The sequence below is a fragment of the Diaphorina citri genome, unplaced genomic scaffold (genome assembly GCF_000475195.1).
Source record: "Diaphorina citri unplaced genomic scaffold, Diaci psyllid genome assembly version 1.1 scaffold303, whole genome shotgun sequence".
Lineage (NCBI taxonomy): Eukaryota > Metazoa > Arthropoda > Insecta > Hemiptera > Psyllidae > Diaphorina > Diaphorina citri.
Window position 1 is genome coordinate 32,325 of NW_007377738.1, and position 24,140 is coordinate 56,464.

At 37.9% G+C, this 24,140-nt stretch overlaps 2 protein-coding genes across 2 annotated transcripts; one reads left to right on the forward strand and one right to left on the reverse strand.

Moving 5' to 3' along the window:
- Window positions 1-656: 656 nt before the first annotated feature.
- On the forward strand, window positions 657-4,925 carry LOC103507280 (N-acetylglucosaminyl-phosphatidylinositol biosynthetic protein). Its single transcript, XM_026822193.1, has 6 exons — window positions 657-736; window positions 1,231-1,316; window positions 1,757-1,940; window positions 2,799-2,889; window positions 3,693-3,800; window positions 3,929-4,925. The coding sequence occupies exons 1-6, from the start codon at window positions 657-659 to the stop codon at window positions 4,019-4,021; spliced, it is 642 nt and encodes a 213-aa protein (XP_026677994.1). The 3' UTR covers window positions 4,022-4,925.
- Window positions 3,847-22,860, reverse strand: LOC103507281 (voltage-dependent calcium channel subunit alpha-2/delta-4-like). Its single transcript, XM_026822194.1, has 22 exons — window positions 22,257-22,860; window positions 21,830-22,094; window positions 21,751-21,768; window positions 21,098-21,381; window positions 20,213-20,323; window positions 19,708-19,927; window positions 18,363-18,499; window positions 14,222-14,320; window positions 13,847-13,927; window positions 13,575-13,649; window positions 12,975-13,035; window positions 12,461-12,492; window positions 11,442-11,522; window positions 10,252-10,391; window positions 9,176-9,288; window positions 8,734-8,868; window positions 8,612-8,628; window positions 7,941-8,204; window positions 6,213-6,373; window positions 6,000-6,123; window positions 5,193-5,289; window positions 3,847-3,963 (listed from the first exon to the last, which is right to left on the reverse strand). Exons 1-21 carry the CDS (start codon window positions 22,554-22,556, stop codon window positions 5,194-5,196), a joined length of 2,814 nt encoding a protein of 937 aa, XP_026677995.1. The 5' UTR covers window positions 22,557-22,860; the 3' UTR covers window positions 3,847-3,963; window position 5,193.
- Between the last annotated feature and the right edge of the window lie 1,280 nt (window positions 22,861-24,140).

A 24,140-nucleotide genomic window follows, 5' to 3' on the forward strand; every position in this document is an offset into this window, starting at 1 on the left:
TTCATATCAAATAGGTTAATAGGGACTTCTTTCAAACGTTTACTCGAATATTCTGGTAGTCCTCACAAAAATTGTACCGATTCTGTTATCACTTTTGCGAGGATATTAATTTGAACTAAATGTTTGCTGAGATGTCTCTCTGATTTTTCCTGTATATTCTATTTATTCTCCCCACTTATTGTTTGTTCTTCCTCGATTTTTTTCCCCCTTGGTAATTCCAAATTTCGCATTTCCCGCCCCAAATATGTCTGTGATATTAGATAAGTTTATTTTTAGTGCTATCCATTACGTTATTCATTTAAATACGTAGTTAGTATTTTTTATTTCCATTTACCCCTGTATACTTTTTACAATATACTCTTTTTCCATTTTATTATCAGACATGTTTTCTTCGATTTTTCTTTCATGTTGCATGTTGGTTAACTGGTATGTTGATGTGTTGTCAAGGATTATCTTAAAATTTCAAGTATGTATGCAACATATTTTTTTGGTAGATATCTGTTTGCTATTTTTTCTTCTTTCATGTCAATATTATTAGGAAAGTGTGGGTATGTGTGAAATTGTGAATTTGTTTCAATTCCCCATCAGCTGACTTGACAGTATTAAAGAAATGATTCTTATTGTAATATTCGTGCTTTGTATACTTACACTAGGACATGAAGGCAATAGTACCAATGAGAACCACTAGGAGTGCTAACGACATTGACATGGTGGCCCCGCCTCCACACAGTGTAACGTATTTCTCCTGTAATGAAGAAGAAAAATAGATGACAATACTTTACTGGACTAGTGCCTGTATGGGATAAAAGTAGTATCTCATACGTACAAAAGAACGTATTTACCTACATCTACTTATTAAGAGTAATATATCACATCTAATATATAAAAATGAATGTGTGTGTGTGTTCGATGAAGTTTTACCTCCTGAACTGATTTACCTCACTGAACCCAACGTTCCTTGTAAGTCAACTTGAAATTTCGAATCCATTCTTCTTGGTTGTTATTATTATATACTTACTCATTCACAGGGGGATTTTCTTTGGAAGGCGAACATTTTATACGCCCACCGTAATAATGCTGGGGTTTAGCAACTTGCGGTTGAGACGAAACAAGGATTTCTCTATACTTCATACCCAGGTCAACCTCGGATTGAACTCAATTGTATTATAAGTACCTACTTATAAAATGCTACCGTTGTTTACACGTGGTGTCTTTTTTCACATTTTCCAGACTTCAAGTTGTAAGTACGCGAGTTGGAGGTATACCTGAAGTTTTACCTCCTGAACTGATTTACCTCACTGAACCCAACGTTCCTTGTAAGTCAACTTGAAATTTCGAATCCATTCTTCTTGGTTATTATTATATACTTACTAATTCACAGGGGGATTTTCTTTGGAAGGCAAACATTTTATACGCCCACCGTAATAATGCTGGGGTTTAGTAACTTGCGGTTGAGACGAAACGAGGATTTCTCTATACTTCATACGCAGGTCAACCTCGAATTGAACTCAATCCTGAGACAATCCAAGGTGTTAAAACTCGACCTAAATATATAATTATATAAGTATGACATATTGGTTTACAAAGATGACGTGTTCCTTTCTGGTTCTTCCCATAATATGTCAAAATATATAAGACCTTGGTTATGTCAAGACCTTGGTTAGACTGTGAGGTCAAAAGGACTTTTCAGTCCCATTCCAGCAGGATTAACAAGGTACATATTCTATTCTACACACTACATATTTCTCTCTTCCAGCCTTGATAGCGGGCATCGAATCCGCCATCTCTGATCTCAAGAACGGTAGAGCTATCTCGCCGTTCAAATGTCACGAGACGGTCAAATCTCTGTATAACTGGGTCGATGTTTCTGAGCGAACTGAGATCGTGTACAAACGAGTAACCCAGGAGGAGACTAAAAGTGTGTCGGAAATATTAAAATGGTAAATAAGAACTATTATCACTTGTAATTAGGTATTTTATAAGTCACTTTATTGGCTAAACTTCTTAGGTAAATAACAAAGAATACACAGTGAGCTGGACTCCTAATTTCTAGGAGTCAATTAATTTCTAAAGAAACATATTAAGTATCTAATTAAATCTAGGAAACATATTTGTATGATTTTACCGGAGGGAATTTAACTTAAATTTAAAACTTTCCACAAATTTCGACTTAAAATAAGATTTTATTTACATGTCTAGCTACCTATAAATTAATGTCATTTGTCAAGTAAAGATAGTTCCTCGGTAGGAAAGTTGTTAAAGGCACTTATCTGGTAAGTAGGAGGGTGCGGGTTTGAATTCCAAACGAGGCATGCAATGTGACTTAAGCCAGCCACTCACTATCAAGTAGACCTGACAGACGGACCTTTTCAACCGTACCTGTCAGGTCCACCTAATGCGGTGTGTGCTCATCAAGTATCTGCGTATCTGTGATTGGCTGGACTAAGTAATAATACAAATGAAGTAATCTAAGGCGTCCACCTAATGCGGTGTGTGCTCATCAAGTATCTGCGTATCTGTGAGTGGCTGGCCCAAGTAATAATACAAATGAAGTAAATGGTCTGGTCTTTGAAGATGCATGCTACGTAGCATCTTGCGACTTGCTACTTGCGACGTGTTACCTCAGTGTGAAAGCCGCCTAAGGGTTAAGTATAGGTATAGGGTAGTAGGATCTGACTCATTGACTGAGTTGTCCACTGAAGAGAGTAGTTCTTTTTATAATGACCTAACGGTCAATGTTCCAGACATTTGTAAACAAACATATTGTCTGATCAACTTTCATCATTTTACGTTTTCAGTCACCTTGCTACGGGAGTGTTCCCATTTCTACTCGTCATAAGTCTCATGTATTTACTGCTCAAACTGTTGGATTGGTGGGTTCCTAAGAAGGTAAGACTAAAGGTGTGTCCACACATAGTCAACCGGCCGTCGATCGATGTCGACTGAATCGTCCACACTGCCTCGTAACATAGATTTACCTCGTCGATCGACGGCCAGTCGACTATGATTAGACATACCTTAAGATCAACAAATACTATAAACATAAACCAAGTACCTCTACTACTAAATTTACGGCCCTTTCATACTAGACGATTGTGTCTTGGCAAGTACCTACGTTGATAGGTAGATCGAGTGAACAAGTTCTTGGAACTTGAGAGAAATAAAGATAACTTGGTTTTACACAAGTTGAAATTAATTAATATCTACAAATAAAAAGAAATGCAAGAAAAAAGGTTCACAAGGTGAGGAAACCCAATGAAATATACATAATATACATCATAATATCTACAAATAAAAAGAAATGCAAGAAAAAAGGTTCACAAGGTGAGGAAACCCAATGAAATATACATAATATACATCATACATAAGACATAACTTAACAGAAATGTTGAACTTTTAGCACAATGGGACATCTTGTTCTAAGCTGACAGTCCAGATAAAGTGCTACTAAGGCCAGCCACTCACTATCAGGCAGACCTGACAGGTGGACCTGATCAGGTGTAACTGTCAGGTCTACCTGATAGTTAGTGGCTGGCCTTATGACTGTATAAGTACCTTTGACATTAAAGTAATAATAATAATAATAATATACACCACCGAGGCAAGTAATACAGGAAAGTCAGCATGTCAGCTTAGAACAAGATGTCCCATTGTGCTAAAAGTTCAACATGTCTCGTTCTTCTCTTCCACAGGATATTGATATCGCTCGCAACTTCAAATTCCCACAGAATCTCCTTCAGTCTACATTTCCAACTGGATCAGAACGTCTTGAGTCAGGAGATCATAGTGTAGGCAACCACATATCAATGCTCAAATCAGGACCCGCTGATTTAAGCTGCGATCAGGATTCCCACAGAATCTCCTTCAGTCTACATTTCCAACTGGATCAGAACGTCTTGAGTCAGGAGATCATAGTGTAGGCAACCACATATCAGTGCTCAAATCAGGACCCGCTGATTTAAGCTGCGATCAGAATCAAAGTAAGAAGTCAACGATCAAACGGAAAAGTAAGCGATTTTAATTTCTTATTAAGAGATTAATTACGGATTTCACCAATCTTCGTTTTAGCCCCTAACCCCTAACAGCCTGTTTGCTTAACAGCTCTGTTAAGCCTATACAAATCAAATGGTACTCAACAGGCTGTTAGGTCGCCTGGCCTTCTAGGGACTGAAAAAATATTGGTGAAATCCACCCTAAGATGTAATTATGTGTATTTCAGATCCATGTCTGAAAGAAATGATGTTGTATTTCACAAGCTAAAGTGATTTATCTATAGGAAAATATTGACAAAATTCAGAAAAACTTACCGTATTCGTAAAGTACAACACACTCTTTCAGGAATCGGGTATATGTATTAAGAAGATCAGGGGCATATTAGATCAGTTGAAGAGGACTGATAAGTCCAATACAGCTGTCCTAGTCTGATTCTAAGATATTAAAACCTTATGTGCAGAGTCATGTCTGTCCAGGTATATGTACGAATGTATGTACATATTTGTTAAATAGATATTATTCCAACACTGCCTTAACATGAAGATCATATATTCATATCAAATAGGTTAATAGGGACTTCTTTCAAACGTTTACTCGAATATTCTGGTAGTCCTCACAAAAATTGTACCGATTCTGTTATCACTTTTGCGAGGATATTAATTTGAACTAAATGTTTGCTGAGATGTCTCTCTGATTTTTCCTGTATATTCTATTTATTCTCCCCACTTATTGTTTGTTCTTCCTCGATTTTTTTCCCCCTTGGTAATTCCAAATTTCGCATTTCCCGCCCCAAATATGTCTGTGATATTAGATAAGTTTATTTTTAGTGCTATCCATTACGTTATTCATTTAAATACGTAGTTAGTATTTTTTATTTCCATTTACCCCTGTATACTTTTTACAATATACTCTTTTTCCATTTTATTATCAGACATGTTTTCTTCGATTTTTCTTTCATGTTGCATGTTGGTTAACTGGTATGTTGATGTGTTGTCAAGGATTATCTTAAAATTTCAAGTATGTATGCAACATATTTTTTTGGTAGATATCTGTTTGCTATTTTTTCTTCTTTCATGTCAATATTATTAGGAAAGTGTGGGTATGTGTGAAATTGTGAATTTGTTTCAATTCCCCATCAGCTGACTTGACAGTATTAAAGAAATGATTCTTATTGTAATATTCGTGCTTTGTATACTTACACTAGGACATGAAGGCAATAGTACCAATGAGAACCACTAGGAGTGCTAACGACATTGACATGGTGGCCCCGCCTCCACACAGTGTAACGTATTTCTCCTGTAATGAAGAAGAAAAATAGATGACAATACTTTACTGGACTAGTGCCTGTATGGGATAAAAGTAGTATCTCATACGTACAAAAGAACGTATTTACCTACATCTACTTATTAAGAGTATTATATCACATCTAATATATAAAAATGAATGTGTGTGTGTGTTCGAACTTTATGCCTGGCCAAACCGCTCATCCGATTGCTATGAAACTTTGTCAACTTATTGCTTGCACTCCCGTGAAGGTTAAGTATAGACTATTTTCCGGTTCGTTTTTGTTAAGCTACGCCGAGCAAGACCACTAAATGGATGACTGACATGAACGGCCATGCCTTAAGGATTCACGAGCAGAAATCCGGAGCGAAGCGACGGGTTTCGGCTAGCCTCCTATGAAATGTAGAAAAGAAAAACCCCCAGATTTCTTTGAAACATTAAACTCTTCTATTGAACAGGCTTCGTTAGGCCAGCCACTCACTATCAGGTAGATCTGACAGACGAACCTTTTCAGCCGTACCTATCAGGTCTATCTGATGGTGTGTGTGCTCATCAGTTATCAGGTAGACCTGATAGGTAGACCTGAGCAGGTGTACCTCTCAGGTCTACCTGATAGTGAGTGGCTTTCCTTAGTGCGTGGAAGAATTGCTATAGACTCTTGCTGATTAATACTTCACTTTAATTTGCTGGTTATAGTTTACCTGCTGATAATTAAAGTTTACCTTTGGATGCTGATTGAAGCAGCCCGCCATGCGTCGCCTAGGTAACAGGTTGATGTAGTGCTTATTGCACGCAGGATCTTGAGCATTAGGGTCTGTTCTCATGTAGTGATCGTACATAAAGTATGTCTTATCGTATGGTTGATGTAGTGCTTATTGCACGCAGGATCTTGAGCATTAGGGTCCGTTCTCATGTAGTGATCGTACATAAAGTATGTCTTATCGTACTGGTTGTTGTTGCTGATGTTGTATTTGATACGTGTGCTCTCTGATTCGAATCTCCTGTAGCAGCTTTGGTAGAGTGTGTTTACAACGATCAGTAGGAGATTGGTGTGAGGGATTGGCTTCACGAAGAATGGCCTGGAAGGAGAAGTTAGCTACTTGTCAACCAGTTGTGTATAATGCCAGCCTCTCACGCTCAGATCATCAAGGTCTGTCAGACAGTCGGAAGGTGATTGTTGGAAAAAGATCAAGACCTAGGTCTGAGAGACCCGAGTCCAAGGCCTTATCCGCCACATACGTTCCGACGCAACACTCAGAGCGTGAGTGGCAGGTATTAGCGTGGTCAGTTTTAATAAACACAGTTAGGGGATTTTTTTTCCCCGGAATATCTTTCACGGTGAAGTCCAAAAAGTTTTATTTGGGGCAAAAACCAATTAGGGCTACAAAGTTTCGAGCCAAATGAACATTGATAATCCGTAAATACGCGAAAATCAATAGCCTCAAACTTTGAAGATTTTTTTTAATTCTGTAACTTTTGTTTAATTTTGTATTTTTTTTTTTAATTCTGTAACTTTTGTTTAATTTTGTATTTTTTTTTTTAATTCTGTAACTTTTGTTTAATTTTGTATTTTTTTTTTTAATTCTGTAACTTTTGTTTAATTTTGTATTTTTTTTTTTAATTCTGTAACTTTTGTTTAATTTTGTATTTTTTTTTTTAATTCTGTAACTTTTGTTTAATTTTGTATTTTTTTTTTTAATTCTGTAACTTTTGTTTAATTTTGTATTTTTTTTTTTAATTCTGTAACTTTTGTTTAATTTTGTATTTTTTTTTTTAATTCTGTAACTTTTGTTTAATTTTGTATTTTTTTTTTTAATTCTGTAACTTTTGTTTAATTTTGTATTTTTTTTTTTTTTAATTCTGTAACTTTTGTTTAATTTTGTATTTTTTTTTTTTTTAATTCTGTAACTTTTGTTTAATTTTGTATTTTTTTTTTTTTTTAATTCTGTAACTTTTGTTTAATTTTGTATTTTTTTTTTTTTTTAATTCTGTAACTTTTGTTTAATTTTGTATTTTTTTTTTTTTTTAATTCTGTAACTTTTGTTTAATTTTGTATTTTTTTTTTTTTTTAATTCTGTAACTTTTGTTTAATTTTGTATTTTTTTTTTTTTTTAATTCTGTAACTTTTGTTTAATTTTGTATTTTTTTTTTTTTTTAATTCTGTAACTTTTGTTTAATTTTGTCACTGTTGATAATACCTAGATGTAGACTAGAATATACCCTGTCTACATATACTGCCAAAATGAGACTGAAAAGTCCCTTTCCCTTTACTTGCGCAGTCCAAACAAAGTCTTTGTTCAAAAAATGAAATAAAATAATATAATAAACAATTTATTATTATTCAATTCTAGTAAGAAATCATCTTTTCGTTACTTTTTTTAGGAATACATAAATCATTACGAATACTGAATACCATCGGCATAAAAAAAAAGTATCATTGTGGGAGGAAGCACTGTGCAATGTACCTTCCTCCTTTAAAGATATTCTACCGTTGAACCTTTGACACGTTTGGCAACGTAGCCTACTTTTTAGATGACTCCTTGCTGCCATATTCAAATGGATAAGGTATAAATGATAATATTTCCATACCTTGGCTAATGTATTGAACCGACGTACGTCGTCGTATTTAACACGCTATTGCCTAACCATAACCACTACGCCACCGAGCCAGGTGGACAACTTACATTTGCCAGAAAGCTGGCAGAGCTGGTGCTGTTGACATGCTTGTAGCACATGGCCTGGTAGTCAAACATGCGTATCTTCCGAAAGATATTCTTGGCCACCATAGACTCCATGATGGCACCTTCCATCTCTCCGAAGAACAATCCGGTGTGCTCGTGCTCCTCGGAAATAATGACATAGCCATTGCCGTCTATAACGTAACAGTCTAGCTCATCGGAGGTGCAAGACTCCATGCAATCTCGACACTGAAACCAGAATAATGTTGATAAAAAGCCCACTTTGAGGCTTAGGTGTAGGGGCAAACAGTCCTTGTGGTTCGAGGTTTGAGAGGGAAATGTAACAACTGAGGTTTTACCGTCCCGAAATGGAAGAGAGGAGGATGGGATAGGAGAAACCGAGCCATTCCAAGAACGAACCTTACCTGTGTAAAGTAAAGTTCGCCTCGGGCGCGAAACGAATCCGCAACTTAGCTCTTACTAGACAGGCGCGCTACCTTCCAAGCTAACTAGGCTGACTGCTCTTGTTTTGTTTTCCTTGTGTATGATAAACTTCGCCTCGGCACGAACCTAGTGTCCAAAAGGCAGACGCACTACCTTCCAAGCTAACTTAGCTGGCTCTAAAGACAAGAAAGGTCCTGGAAAGTTGTACTTACTGTTTTGGACGTGAAACCAGGAAGAAGATTTGGACTGTAGATTTGTGAATCTGATGCATTGTGTCGTTTGATTTGGCACTTCTATTTCCCATGTGTTTTATAATTCCTTAACTACGTGAAACCAAAGAACCTCGTCCTGAGGGCGGCGTGGGAGAGTTTCAACCCCACCACTGAGCCTGGAGCCTCCAAGCCGCCATCTTTGGTGAAAATGGCGTGCGTCGCGGTCACTTGGAAATCTTTTGTCCCTGAAGACAAACCTGAACACAGAGGACAACAGATAAGACACTGATTTACCCTCAAACTGCACAAGGTTTTGGATTTTGTTGAAATAAGCCAAATTGATTGATCTTCCACAGCTTTGCTTTTCTATCATCATAATCCTCAAACATTTCATTGAATGCTCATGGTCATTCACTAACATTGAGAATTCAGTTCATGTGGATTATTGTGGATCTTTATCAGTCAGTAAAAATAACATTCAAAATGTTCTCGTCTAATGTACTACCCATCTTTCTACCTTAACCCTGAGAAATATGTTTTGCATATATGTAGAGTGTATCTTACCAATTTTATGAGGAACCGAGAACACGAAAGCTTCTGGGTTCAAATGATGCTGTAGGACGGCACTCTTGTACCAATTCTCTTCTAATGCTAGCTTGTCCGTTTCACCGAATTGACTGAAAATAACCACAGTAAGATTTTAGAGGAGCATATCATATTTTGAATTTCCATCATTCTCAGAGGAACAACAGGATACGATATATTATCTGATCTGGGTGCAATAAAGTCGATCTGTTGTGAATCGTAGGTTTACTTTTAACAACTGGATAATTGACCATTAGGTGAAGTTGACTGAATTTCCATCATTCTCAGAGGAACAACAGGATACGATATATTATCTGATCTGGGTGCAATAAAGTCGATCTGTTGTGAATCGTAGGATTACTTTTAACAACTGGATAATAGCAATTAACCATTAGGTGAAGTTAATGCCTGGGGTATCCTGCCATCCACCACTTAATCCTAGAACTCCATTATTGACATCAAATTCATAATTGAGGATATAACTATACGGGGTCATCATTCATAAATGGTTTACTTGGCGTTTGGGAAACAATAATGGTTATTTACAGGGTATGATACTTGGTACGGGCGGAACCTTCTTTCGTGCTTAGCGTGTTATTTACATGGTACAACCAGTGAGAACCTTCGGTTACAGGGTAAAACAGAATCACGTGTTATACAGGGCACTAGGGGGCATATGGGGACGTTTAGGGGGGCGGGGTCATGCCTGTATATCGGATTCTCTAAAGGGGGCACAGAGAAGCACACACGCACGCAGACCTTTGTAACGTATTGGATATATTTACTATCCTCTCTAGCTTGACTGGAAAACTCAGTCTTATAGAACAAGTGACTATTTAGTTCGGACACAGACTCTTCATGCTTCATGGATTCGACCAATGACGAGTCCAGCGTTGTTTCCTGCAAAACAGAGGATACAATTCCATGTCTCGGTTAGGATTGAATCCTTCTTTCCACTAGTCATTTTAAATACACATTTTTACTTGAAATTCCTGTATATAACACTGCAGATATGTCTTTATGAAATCTTGGAATTTATTATTTGTGTTACTTACTCTTCTCCGGATTGTGGATCTTTGATATATTGCCACCTGGTCAGACCACCCTGGGTAGCTACAAACCGCAACGAAGCGTTGTATTTCTCCACAAGTTCTACTCTGAAAGCAAACAACCAATGGCACATTTGACTAGCTTCCTACCAGGTTCATACTACGTTTTACTAGGTTCATTACAGGTTTAAAAAAGAATCATGCCGGATTTGACTAAATTTATACCGGATTTGACTTAATTCATAGTTATTTTTGTTTGGGTTTCATTTGGTCTGGATGAAGAGGTGCCTCAACCTCAAACAATTGGAGTTACATAACATCAAATAAAGTGGGATACGAGCTTCACATTTATGTAGAATGCAATATTTGGAGAATTGGAGTTACATAACATCAAATAAAGTGGGATACGAGCTTCACATTTATGTATACGTAGAATGCAATATTTGGAGAATTGGAGTTACATAACATCAAATAAAGTGGGATACGAGCTTCACATTTATGTAGAATGCAATATTTGGAGAATTGGAGATACATGACATCAAATAAAGTGGGAAACGAGCTTCACAATGCAATTGATAATGCTCCGAATGCTGACATACATATAGGGAAACAGCCTCGAGAAAAACAAAGTGATTCCGGTCAAACAATTGAGAAATTACAGGTAGATTTCATCGTTAATTAATCATAACTTACCGTGTTCCACCAACTATAAAAGTTGTTCCCCAATCAATATTTACGTGAAACCAAAGAACCTCGTCCTGAGGGCGGCGTGGGAGAGTTTCAACCCCACCACTGAGCCTGGAGCCTCCAAGCCGCCATCTTTTGTGAAAATGGCGTGCGTCGCGGTCACTTGGAAATCTTTTGTCCCTGAAGACAAACCTGAACACAGAGGACAACAGATAAGACACTGATTTACCCTCAAACTGCACAAGGTTTTGGATTTTTCGCGGAAATACTTGTTGAAATAAGCCAAATTGATTGATCTTCCACAGCTTTGCGTTTCTATCATCATAATCCTCAAACATTTCATTGAATGCTCATGGTCATTCACTAACATTGAGAATTCAGTTCATGTGGATCTTTATCAGTCAGTAAAAATAACAACATTCAAAATGTTCTCGTCTAATGTACTACCCATCTTTCTACCTTAACCCCGAGAAATATGTTTTGCTTCATTGTAGAAAAATTATGCTTACCTTGTAGGGCATGGTTAACTTCAAGAAGTCAGACATGGGAACATCTGTGCCAGCCACGCCGAGAATGTCAGCCCGGGTTGTCTGTAATGGGAACAGAAGCATACAAAGGGTTAGTAGTTTGTAGTTGAGTTTAATAAGATTTTGTAACTACTTTTCCCCATGGGTTGTTATTTCCAGGTCTTATCGTCTTGAAGGACAACCCATTTGGCTATGTTGCTGAAGTGAGATAATGGCTGTCGAACAGAAAGAAAAAGTGCATTAACCTATGGACCTTTCATTTCACCCCTGGTGGGCGATTGAAAGGGGACACCTGCCGCCTATGGGCATGAATGTACTCTTCTAAAAAAAAGGCTTCATGTTATTAAATGATAATATTTCCATACCTTGGCTGATGTATTGAACCGACGTACGTCGTCGTATTTAACACGCTATTGCCTAACCATAACCACTACGCCACCGAGGCTACCGTTGAACCTTTGACACGTTTGGCAACGTAGCCTACTTTTTAGATGACTCCTTGCTGCCATATTCAAATGGATAAGGTATAAATGATAATATTTCCATACCTTGGCTAATGTATTGAACCGACGTACGTCGTCGTATTTAACACGCTATTGCCTAACCATAACCACTACGCCACCGAGCCGAAAGTGAAGAGAGAAGGAAGACAGGATAGGAGAAAGTCAACCGTTCCGAGAACAAACCTTATCTGTTTAGATTAAAATCCCCCCCGAAAGTGAAGAGAGAAGGAAGACAGGATAGGAGAAAGTCAACCGTTCCGAGAACAAACCTTATCTGTTTAGATTAAAATCCCCCCGGGCGTCTTATCGTCCCGAAAGTGAAGAGAGAAGGAAGACAGGATAGGAGAAAGTCAACCGTTCCGAGAACAAACCTTATCTGTTTAGATTAACATTTCCCCGGGCGGGAATCGAACCCGCTTTCTAGAAATCTTGATGTTTATCAAAACGACATCTTGTTTGGTTCATTTCCATCTCTTCTTTCTGAGCTAAGGATCTCACCTGATTATTGCTGTTGATTTTCCTATCATAAGCTGGAACAGATACCGAGGTCAGCATCCGATATTTCTGAAAATCTGACGTCTCTGTGCCATTCCTTTGCTGAAAAAAAATTGAGCGATAATTTCATTAATGGTGTCTTCAGCTTTTATTTTGTTGAATCAATCCCAACGTAAGTGAAATCATTGTTATAAGTTGTTAAGGTTTGCCTTTAGTTTCAAGACTTTCAAGATATTTGGGAGCGTTTCATGGTGATAATAATATGTAAAGTTTTCGCACCTTGTTAACTAAGGGCCAAACTGAAGGAAGAAGATTTGGACTGTAGATTTGTGAATCTGATGCATTGTGTCGTTTGATTTGGCACTTCTATTTCCCATGTTTTCTACCACCTAACCCTTAGAGCTCCATTATTATGTGGTCAAAATCTCAAATAAATGAGGATAAAATTCCATCCCTCCGAATCATCCCTCCGAAAGGAATTCTAAAATAAATAGCTCATCCTTAAAGGGAATTTAGCTGAGAAGTTCTATCTCAGTCAAGTCCACACTGTTGTAGTTCTCTTTTAAATGTCCGTCTTTCTAAATGGGGAAATAGGAAAGGATACATACAATGGGTGTAAATATCGTGTAAAAAAGAGAATTATTGATTTAAAGTTTAAACCTTAACCAATAATTCTCTAGCGGCAAACAACCTTAAAAGTGGGGCTAATAAGCTTTTACGAATCTACGAAAGCTTCTTCCTTTCTTTGAATTCTTTTTAAAAGGTTTATAGGTTCTTCATCACAGAAAATCACCAATTTTTTGCAAAGTTTCGCCCAATATTTATTGCACTGATCATGATCAACTTTCATGCTGTCAGCGTCAGCTATCGTTATTTTACGACTAGGTATTTAGCAAAGCCTTCCATTACTTGATTTTGATTGGGTTTTTAGCTGCAAAGAGAGAAGAGCATTTGTGTTGAATTTTTGTTAAATCGATATTGGAAGGACTGGAAGAACTTACCACAGGCCTGAGGTCAGGGTGTAGTAGTACGTAGCCATTATTTGTTATGATAAAAGCATAACCGTTGACTCCGATCTGATTGTTAAATCGATATTTGAAGGACTGGAAGAACTTACCACAGGCCTGAGGTCAGGGTGTAGTAGTACGTAGCCATTATTTGTTATGATGAAAGCATAACCGTTGACTCCGATCTGGAAAAAAAGACACGAGGAATCTAAATCACTTATGAACTATCAACTTTCTGTGGTACTAAATCCAGAAGGGTCGTGGTTCGATTCTTGGAGACAAAGAAATCACTCATATCCACTGATAAATGCTTATTTTATAAGAATTAAAAGGACTATTTTGAGCGGAATCCTTAACTTCATTGTAGAAAAATTATGCTTACCTTGTAGGGCATGGTTAACTTCAAGAAGTCAGACATGGGAACATCTGTGCCAGCCACGCCGAGAATGTCAGCCCGGGTTGTCTGTAATGGGAACAGAAGCATACAAAGGGTTAGTAGTTTGTAGTTGAGTTTAATAAGATTTTGTAACTACTTTTCCCCATGGGTTGTTATTTCCAGGTCTTATCGTCCCGAAAGTGAAGAGAGAAGGAAGACAGGATAGGAGAAAGTCAACCGTTCCGAGAACAAACCTTATCTGTTTAGATTAAAATCCCCCCGGGCGGGAATCGAACCCGCTTTCTAGAAATCTTGATGTCTATCAAAGCGACATCTTGTTTGGTTCATTTCCATCTCTTCTTTCTGAGCTAAGGATCTCACCTGATTATTGCTGTTGATTTTCCTATCATAAGCTGGAACAGATACCGAGGTCAGCATCCGATATTTCTGAAAATCTGACGTCTCTGTGCCATTCCTTTGCTGGAAAAAATTGAGCGATAATTTCATTAAAGGTGTCTTCAGCTTTTATTTTGTTGAATCAATCCCAACGTAAGTGAAATCATTGTTATATTGTTAAGGTTTGCCTTTAGTTTCAAGACTTTCAAGATATTTGGGAGCGTTTCATGGTGATAATAATAATTATGTAAAGTTTTCGCACCTTTATTACACTATAATTATTTTGTTAACTAAGGGCCAAACTGAAGGAAGAAGATTTGGACTGTAGATTTGTGAATCTGATGCATTGTGTCGTTTGATTTGGCACTTCTATTTCCCATGTGTTTTATAATTCACCCCTCCGAAAGGAATTCTCAAATAAATAGCTCATCCTTAAAGGGAATTTAGCTGAAATTGTCTACGGGTTGAAAGTATTGTGGGATGAAGATATCTTGGGACGCTTAATAGAAAGTTTATTCTCGCTACCAAGGGATTCATAACTTCTCACTCGCTCTACATTACAGGGAAGGGGGAAGTGTTAATAACGAACATTCTACAGGGTACGTTATATGGGGAGAGGATAACATAACATTCAGGTGCACTATACGGGGTCATCATTCATAAATGGTTTACTTGGCGTTTGGGAAACAATAATGGTTATTTACAGGGTATGATACTTGGTACGGGCGTTTGGATTTTTCGCGGAAATACTTGTTGAAATAAGCCAAATTGATTGATCTTCCACAGCTTTGCTTTTCTATCATCATAATCCTCAAACATTTCATTGAATGCTCATGGTCATTCACTAACATTGAGAATTCAGTTCATGTGGATTATTGTGGATCTTTATCAGTCAGTAAAAATAACATTCAAAATGTTCTCGTCTAATGTACTACCCATCTTTCTACCTTAACCCCGAGAAATATGTTTTGCATATGTAGAGTGTATCTTACCAATTTTATGAGGAACCGAGAACACGAAAGCTTCTGGGTTCAAATGATGCTGTAGGACGGCACTCTTGTACCAATTCTCTTCTAATGCTAGCTTGTCCGTTTCACCGAATTGACTGAAATAACCACAGTAAGATTTTAGAGGAGCATATCATATTTTGAATTTCCATCATTCTCAGAGGAACAACAGGATACGATATATTATCTGATCTGGGTGCAATAAAGTCGATCTGTTGTGAATCGTAGGATTACTTTTAACAACTGGATAATAGCAATTAACCATTAGGTGAAGTTAATGCCTGGGGTATCCTGCCATCCACCACTTAATCCTAGAACTCCATTATTGACATCAAATTCATAATTGAGGATACAATTCCATGTCTCGGTTAGGATTGAATCCTTCTTTCCACTAGTCATTTTAAATACACATTTTTACTTGAAATTCCTGTATATAAGACTGCAGATATGTCTTTATGAAATCTTGTGAATTATATATTTGTGTTACTTACTCTTCTCCGGATTGTGGATCTTTGATATATTGCCACCTGGTCAGACCACCCTGGGTAGCTACAAACCGCAACGAAGCGTTGTATTTCTCCACAAGTTCTACTCTGAAAGCAAACAACCAATGGCACATTTGACTAGCTTCCTACCAGGTTCATACTACGTTTTACTAGGTTCATTACAGGTTTAAAAAAGAATCATGCCGGATTTGACTAAATTTATACCGGATTTGACTTAATTCATAGTTATTTTTGTTTGGGTTTCATTTGGTCTGGATGAAGAGGTGCCTCAAACCAGAAAGGATGTTAAGCACTGGCTCTACATTGTAAGGATGTGCTCTCCTATTACATTTTACAAAGTGCTTTCAGAAGAGTCACTGTAAAAGAAACCCTTGGAATTTCGGACTATGAGCTCGAGATTTTGAAGTCCTGTTGTGTTCCAAGTTGAAATTATTGAACTAAATTTCAGAAGAGTTACTAAAAGAAACCCTGTTGTCTTACTCAAGTCTGCTCTTGGCTGCCCATTTCGACGTCCTGTAGGATCCTTCCGTAGCTTTGGCGTCAAAAACAAGCAATTGCATGAGCTCCTTATCACAGAAGAATTCATTCTCTTCTATGTGCCTGCTTTTGCACGAATCTGGAAACAAAATACAAGGAACATTGGAATTGGATGGTATGGACATGAGTAGTAGATATCACACTCCTTTCAATTAACATTTTCACAAATTACACGATTATTACTGTTATTAGAGTTAAATATTATTATCTTTAGCTTAGGCCAGCCACTCACTGTCAGGTAGACCTGCCAGGTACACCTGATCCGGTATACCTGACACCTGATGGGCACACACTATCAGGACGGTATATCTGACAGGTACGGCTGAAAAGGTCCGTCTATCAGGTAGACCTGATCAGGTACCTGTCGTCAGGTCTACCTGATAGTGAGTGGCTGGCCTTAAACACCCATGCTTTGTGATCGTTCATTTTCTTCAGCCTACGCTCTATGATTGTTCTAACTGATCCGGTATACCTGACACCTGATGGGCACACACTATCAGGACGGTATATCTGACAGGTACGGCTGAAAAGGTCCGTCTGTCAGGTCTACCTGGTGAGCACACCCACTATCAGGTAGACCTGATCAGGTACCTGTCGTCAGGTCTACCTGATAGTGAGTGGCTGGCCTTAAACACCCATGCTTTGTGATCGCTCATTTTCTTCAGCCTATGCTCTATGATTGTTCTAAACAATCTAAACATTTCACCATAACTTACAGTTGGTATTCCGGAAGGAGTCGTAGCGGTCATTGCCGCTCATATCTTCAGGCGGGTATTGCTCATACCATTGCCATCCAGGCATGGACATCTTCTCTAGGAAATGGATCATTTTCACCTCTTTACTCTCGAAGAACGTTTTGGATTCCCAGTGATAGTCACAGTACACCCTGTTTAGGAAATGATTGGAGAGAGTTAAAAACGGAGTCATCCTATAAAAGCAGCTCGAATACTCTTACGTGCTAAAACTGCCGAATACTGTCCACGTTTACGTCCAGACTCGTTTCGTTTAGCTGTCTGGACCCTTTTACTCTCGAAGAACGTTTTGGATTCCCAGTGATAATCACAGTACACCCTGTTTAGGAAATGATTGGAGAGAGTTAAAAACGGAGTCATCCTATAAAGCAGCTCGAATACTCTTACGTGCCAAAACTGCCGAATACTGTCCGCGTTTACGTCCAGACTCGTTTCGTTTAGCTGTCTCGACCCTTTTCGACTAGCTTGTTTCATAAAGACATACTTTTATAAATGAATTGAATTGAATTCTGTCACGAAAATCTCGCCGTTATTTCCCCTTGAGTAGTAGACACAAATCAGGCCTAGAAAAGCTTTGGGTATTCATGGGTGTCTTACCAATCGGGATGGATTTTCCAGTTTCCTTTGAAATAGCTGACCAGCGGCACTCCTAAAACAAAATAAATATACTTGATTATTACCTACCAATTCTATCGCGTGTTAACAATTTCAATTGACAATAGCCCTAAATTTAATGTTGTTATCTTGTGAATTTATTATTTGTGTTACTTACTCTTCTCCGGATTGTGGATCTTTGATATACTGCCACCTGGTCAGACCACCCTGAGTAGCTACAAACCGCAACGAAGCGTTGTATTTCTCCACAAGTTCTACTCTGAAAGCAAACAACCAATGGCACATGTGACTAGCTTCCTACCAGGTTCATACTACGTTTTACTAGATTCATTACAGATTTAAAAAAGAATCATGCCGGATTTGACTAAATTTATACCAGATTTGACTTAATTCATAGTTATTTTTGTTTGGGTTTCATTTGGTCTGGAGGCAACGCGATGATGGCTACTACTATGGCCGTCACGTCGATCGATGTCGACTGAACCGTCCACACTGCCTTGATAACATAGTTTTTCCTCGTCGATCGACGACCGGTCGACTATGTTTGGACACACATTAACATTTTAACGCTAAAGACATTAAATTTGTTTTTTTAGGTGACATATTTCCATTTTCCAAAGAGTTCAGTTTACGGTCCAAGGACTTGGATTTAACCCTGTGAAAATTCGACCTTTCATTCCAACAAGAACAGGATTATGCCAGAACTCACCGTGATGTCAGCAAACAGATGTGTCCAAGATAATGGATGTTGATCTCCCTGCAACACCAGAGGTCGTGCCATAACCGGGATATATTTCAGTACATCCTCCCTTACCTCTTCCAGAGTATGAATATGGACGTAGTAACCTAGGTGGAATAAGAGATTTAAACTTATAAATTTCATTATCAAATTGGAGATTTTTTTTATTGCAATGCCATCCCAATATCGAAGAAAAGAAATTTATGAATTTATTATTAATTTGGAGATTTTTAATTGCAATGCCATCCCAATACGGTTCTATTTTTAGTGTTTCCCAGATTTTTTAATTCCCGCTTACGCTTATCTTTGAAACAAGGGCAAGGTCCGCTTGATTTAAACTTATAAATTTCATTATCAAATTGGAGATTTTTTTTATTGCAATGCCATCCCAATATCGAAGAAAAGAAATTTATGAATTCATTATCAATTTGGAGATTTTTAATTGCAATGCCATCCCAATACGGTTCTATTTTTAGTGTTTCCCAGATTTTTAATTCCCGCTTACGCTTATCTTTGAAACAAGGGCAAGGTCCGCTCGTTTGCGAAAATGGTGATACATACAGTGCAAAAATTGTCTCGGCTTCATATTTTGCAAAGTTCTATACATTTCTGTGTTGGTGGTGATCTCTTTGGACTAAACCTCCTTTCTTGCAGTTAATAGCATGGTTGAGAGTGAATCCTGCCATGCTCACAACATGCATCACATGAAGCAGGGAATCCAATAGGCTCATGACCATATCAAATAGCCAAAGCTTCTCTATAAGGATGTGCTCTCCTATTACATTTTACAAAGTGCTTTCAGAAGAGTCACTGTAAAAGAAACCCTTGGAATTTCGGACTATGAGCTCAAGATAAGGATGTGCTCTCCTATTACATTTTACAAAGTGCTTTCAGAAGAGTCACTGTAAAAGAAACCCTTGGAATTTCGGACTATGAGCTCGAGATTTTGAAGTCCTGTTGTGTTCCAAGTTGAAATTATTGAACTAATATTTTGCAAAGTTCTATACATTTCTGTGTTGGTGGTGATCTCTTTGGACTAAACCTCCTTTCTTGCAGTTAATAGCATGGTTGAGATTGAATCTTGACATGCATCACATGAAGCAGGGAATCCAATAGGCTCATGACCATATCAAATAGCCAAAGCTTTGTTGCAGTTAATACCATGGTTGAGAGTGAATCCTGACATGCATCACATGAAGCAGGGAATCCAATAGGCTCATGACCATATCAAATAGCCAAAGCTTCTCTGAACTGCGTTGCTGTCAAATCAGTTTTGTAACATCAAGTTACAAAGAGGTCAACTTCTCAAACTTACCTCTATTCAAGCAAGCCATCCACTGGATCTCTCTCACGTTAGTCACCTCCTTCCCGACCAAGTACGTAAACACCCGAACCGGAATCGTCTCTTCCGTCCCCGAATCATTGATGCGATTGTATGCCTCGAACACTTCGGTTAAGTTACCGGGGACACTGTCGGTCACCAACATGATGGCCTGGTTGCAGATTTTCTCCGGACACGATTTGACCTCACGGTACTGAAAATGGAGAGGAAAATGGTGAACCATTTATAAGTGGTGCATTATTTGAGGCTATCAGCTTAGACCTAGGTGTCCCATTATGCTAAATGCCTCATCAGAAGGACTCTTCATGGAGAGGAAAATGGTGAACCATTTATAAGTGGTGCATTATTTGAGGCTATCAGCTTAGACCTAGGTGTCCCATTATGCTAAATGCCAGGAAAGGAAATGGGCAAATTTAACAAAGAAGAATATCAATTGCCATATTCACATATGAATAGCAATTACCTTTTGGGTACTTACCTTTTTCAACACTTCAAAAGCTTTGACAAATGCCGCGCTAAAATTGGCTTTCCCCTCGGGATATAATTCGATCACAGCTTGCTTGAACAGGTTGATATTTTCCGGCGTGGCCTGAAAATAAACCAGTGAACATTTTACAGGTGATATTTTTCCCATGGTGTAGTGGTCACTGCGCTCGCCTTGCACGCGGGAGACCCGGGTTCGATTCCCGGCGAGATCAAGAAATTTGTATCATGCAAATGATTGATTCCGTGACTGGCTGTTGCGAGTCCTAAATTTGGTCACTGTCATACCGAGGTTCCATAGTTCATCTCCGAAATCATTTGCCCATTTGGCAACGCTAGAAGTAAAACAAAAAGTACCTATTTAGAGAGACTAAACCTTAGACATTTAACAGCCTTTGGATTAACTCGACAACTTTGGATGGATAAATTTAGACTTGAAATTTCATCAAAGGGCGTAATTCAAACCCGTCTAGGTCAAATTAATTTATGTATGTACCTGAGCCCGGATTTTAGGATTATTGAGATATTGGGAAAAATCCTACAATGCTGCAGTGAGCACCAAAGTCGTGACGTAATAACACAAAGAAACTGCTTTTACATTTTTAAGGGTTTTTGGTTTTTAGATTTCTGTAGACCTGTATCATCAAAAAAATTCTGTCTTTGTAGTCAAAATCTCTGTATCTCAAGTTAAGGAAATGAACGTAGATTGTGAATTATTTGGACTTTAAATATTTTAAGGAAAAGTCCTACCCAAGTACCCATTTCTGTTGGGGTCAGTTTTCAAATAAAGATTGTCATTATCGTAAAATAAACGAGACTCTAATAATCTAATAAATAATGTGCCCATCTAAACTCTCAATGTCTAAAAATGAATAGTTACCTGAACCAGAGAATAGTTGCCTAAACACGGCACAATCGTATCCACAGTGAGGTTGAACTTGAAAATGTTGATGAAGTCATTGTTGCTGAACGTCTGCAGAAGACTATGCAGAACCAACTTGGCTGTCGTGTTCCTCATGCCTGCCATCGAGCCAGAATTATCGACTAGGATGACCACATCCTTACTGCAGGTGGTCGCTTGGATGTACCACTGACGATTTCGACAGTCGAAAATCAGATCCTCAGCTGGTGCATCCTCTTTGTCTGCACTCATCCATTTGAGAGCTGAAATATGTCACGGAAAAGGAGTTGAAATTTTGTCAAGCATAACATAATGCCTGTCCCAAGAATCATTCCTCTCGTAATACCCCTCGATAAATTTTATGATCGGATGTCCAACACCTTAACACCACTGACGTTGGTTAAATTTTTGTATTTTTGTCAATAATGAAAATTTATTTATCCTTTTTAGGATAAGGACTTGTCCCAAATACATCCCTGACTGGTTGATTTACTATTATAGTCAGACTATAGGAAGGTAAAAAGCGAAGGGAACGGAACATCCTTATAATAATAAATTTCGAAGAATAAAGTTTGCAATTTAGTTTTGCCATATTGCTGGAAGTTCTTTAGTATAATTTTGTGATTTCATACCTGGATAGGTTCGAAAGTCTACATTGTTATTAAATTTACAATTTATTTCTCTTGCAGATTTCAAACATTCAATACTTACACCCGTCGTACACATTGATGGGTAGATGTACCACACTGTACTCTGTATTGACAGGAATATTGAAGAAGTGACGATCAGGTGTTAATTCCAGACCCAGTTTTAAAGTATTCTTATATGGAGGCTCATCGAATTGTTCCGACAAATTGGCCGGTCTTGTCGGCCCGCCTTCGGTTTCGCCATTTACGTTGTAGTAGGCAAACCTTTGGTACTTCCGCTCGGTGTAGTTGAAACTTTCCGCCATTTCTTCTGCCGCGTCCATGATACACTGGAATAGAAGAGGTGCTTGTTGCATTATCTGATTCTACCTTCTATTACTATCTGTTGTTATTTTTTGTTTCCTTCTACCATTATCTGTTTTCCGTTTTATCTTTAGTCTACATTGTTATTAAATTTACAATTTATTTCTCTTGCAGATTTCAAACATTCAATACTTACACCCGTCGTACACATTGATGGGTAGATGTACCACACTGTACTCTGTATTGACAGGAATATTGAAGAAGTGACGATCAGGTGTTAATTCCAGACCCAGTTTTAAAGTATTCTTATATGGAGGCTCATCGAATTGTTCCGACAAATTGGCCGGTCTTGTCGGCCCGCCTTCGGTTTCGCCATTTACGTTGTAGTAGGCAAACCTTTGGTACTTCCGCTCGGTGTAGTTGAAACTTTCCGCCATTTCTTCTGCCGCGTCCATGATACACTGGAATAGAAGAGGTGCTTGTTGCATTATCTGATTCTACCTTCTATTATTATCTGTTGTTATTTTTTGTTTCCTTCTACCTTTATCTGTTTTCCTTTTTATCTTTACAAAGAAAATGTTTTATTTTTCGATATCTACCTATTTATGGGTGTAGTATGCATATTGGTCATGTTGTGCCAGACCTTTCGTTAGGTATGGATTCCACAAAAACCTTTTCCATTTTTCAAACATGCACGTAAATTCCGTTTCGTAATTTATTGTTTGTTAATTAAACTTTACAAATGTCGTTTTGTATTCGGTAAAGAGTTGAAGAGTGAAAACACGAAAAAGGGCGCACAAGACAAACAAAAAAACCTGTCGTCTGCAATCATACAGAGCACTTTTTTTCCAAAAATTCCATTTTTCAAACATGCACGTAAATTCCGTTTCGTAATTTATTGTTTGTTAATTAAACTTTACAAATGTCGTTTTGTATTCGGTAAGTGAAAACACGAAAAAGGGCGCACAAGACAAACAAAAAACCTGTCGTCTGCAATCATACAGAGCACTTTTTTTTCCAAAATTTTTCGGCGTGTTGAATTTTCGACGTAGCGAATAATTCAATTAGTAAGATTAGGCAACCCAACAGAACCCCGGAGTTATAACTTCTTCATACACTCCCTCTTCTTCATCAGAATTCCTCCTGTATTTATTTTTGGGGTTAAACTGGGCTGAAGGTATTTCTGACGTGTTGAATTTTCGACGTAGCGAATAATTCAATTAGTAAGATTAGGCAACCCAACAGAACCCCGGAGTTATAACTTCTTCATACACTACCTCTTCTTCATCAGAATTCCTCCTGTATTTATTTTTGGGGTTTAACTGGGCTGAAGGTATTTCTGCTGATGAATTTTGGGATTTCATCCAATTAGGACACCAAATTGAAACCAAACATTCCTCATTCCCGTTTATTCCGGATTCAGTTTTACTGGACGTCTAAGAATTCTGGAGTTTGGGGGTTTGATCCTTTCCTAAGCTAAATGATAATAGTATAGGGATGCAATTTGATTTAATTTTTCATTACTATCAATCGGATCTTTAGGTAGTTGCAGCTTTTAAATTATCATTTGGATTCTTAGGGGACAATCTAGCGAAGAAAAAAAGTAACCACGGTGTAAGGGAGGATATATTTATCTACTTTTCATTACTATCAATCGGATCTTTAGGTAGTTGCAGCTTTTACATTATCATTTGGATTCTTAGGGGACAATCTAGCGAAGTTTTCATTACTATCAATCGGATCTTTAGGTAGTTGCAGCTTTTACATTATCATTTGGATTCTTAGGGGACAATCTAGCGAAGAAAAAAAGTAACCACGGTGTAAGGGAGGATATATTTATCTAGTTTTTGGAAATTTGTCTTGATATTGGAACCTCCATGCTCCCTTATCGGATTACTTGAGATTCTGTGCTTGTCATAAACATACGTAGTCATACGTATGTCCCTTTATTCCCCCAACTCCTGTTATTTCCAAGCATAAAGAAGATGGGGTGTTAATTCAAGTTAAAGGGCCGCAAATACACTCACTATTCAATTATATTCAGCAAGTGTCCCTTCCCCTTCCCAGTCTCT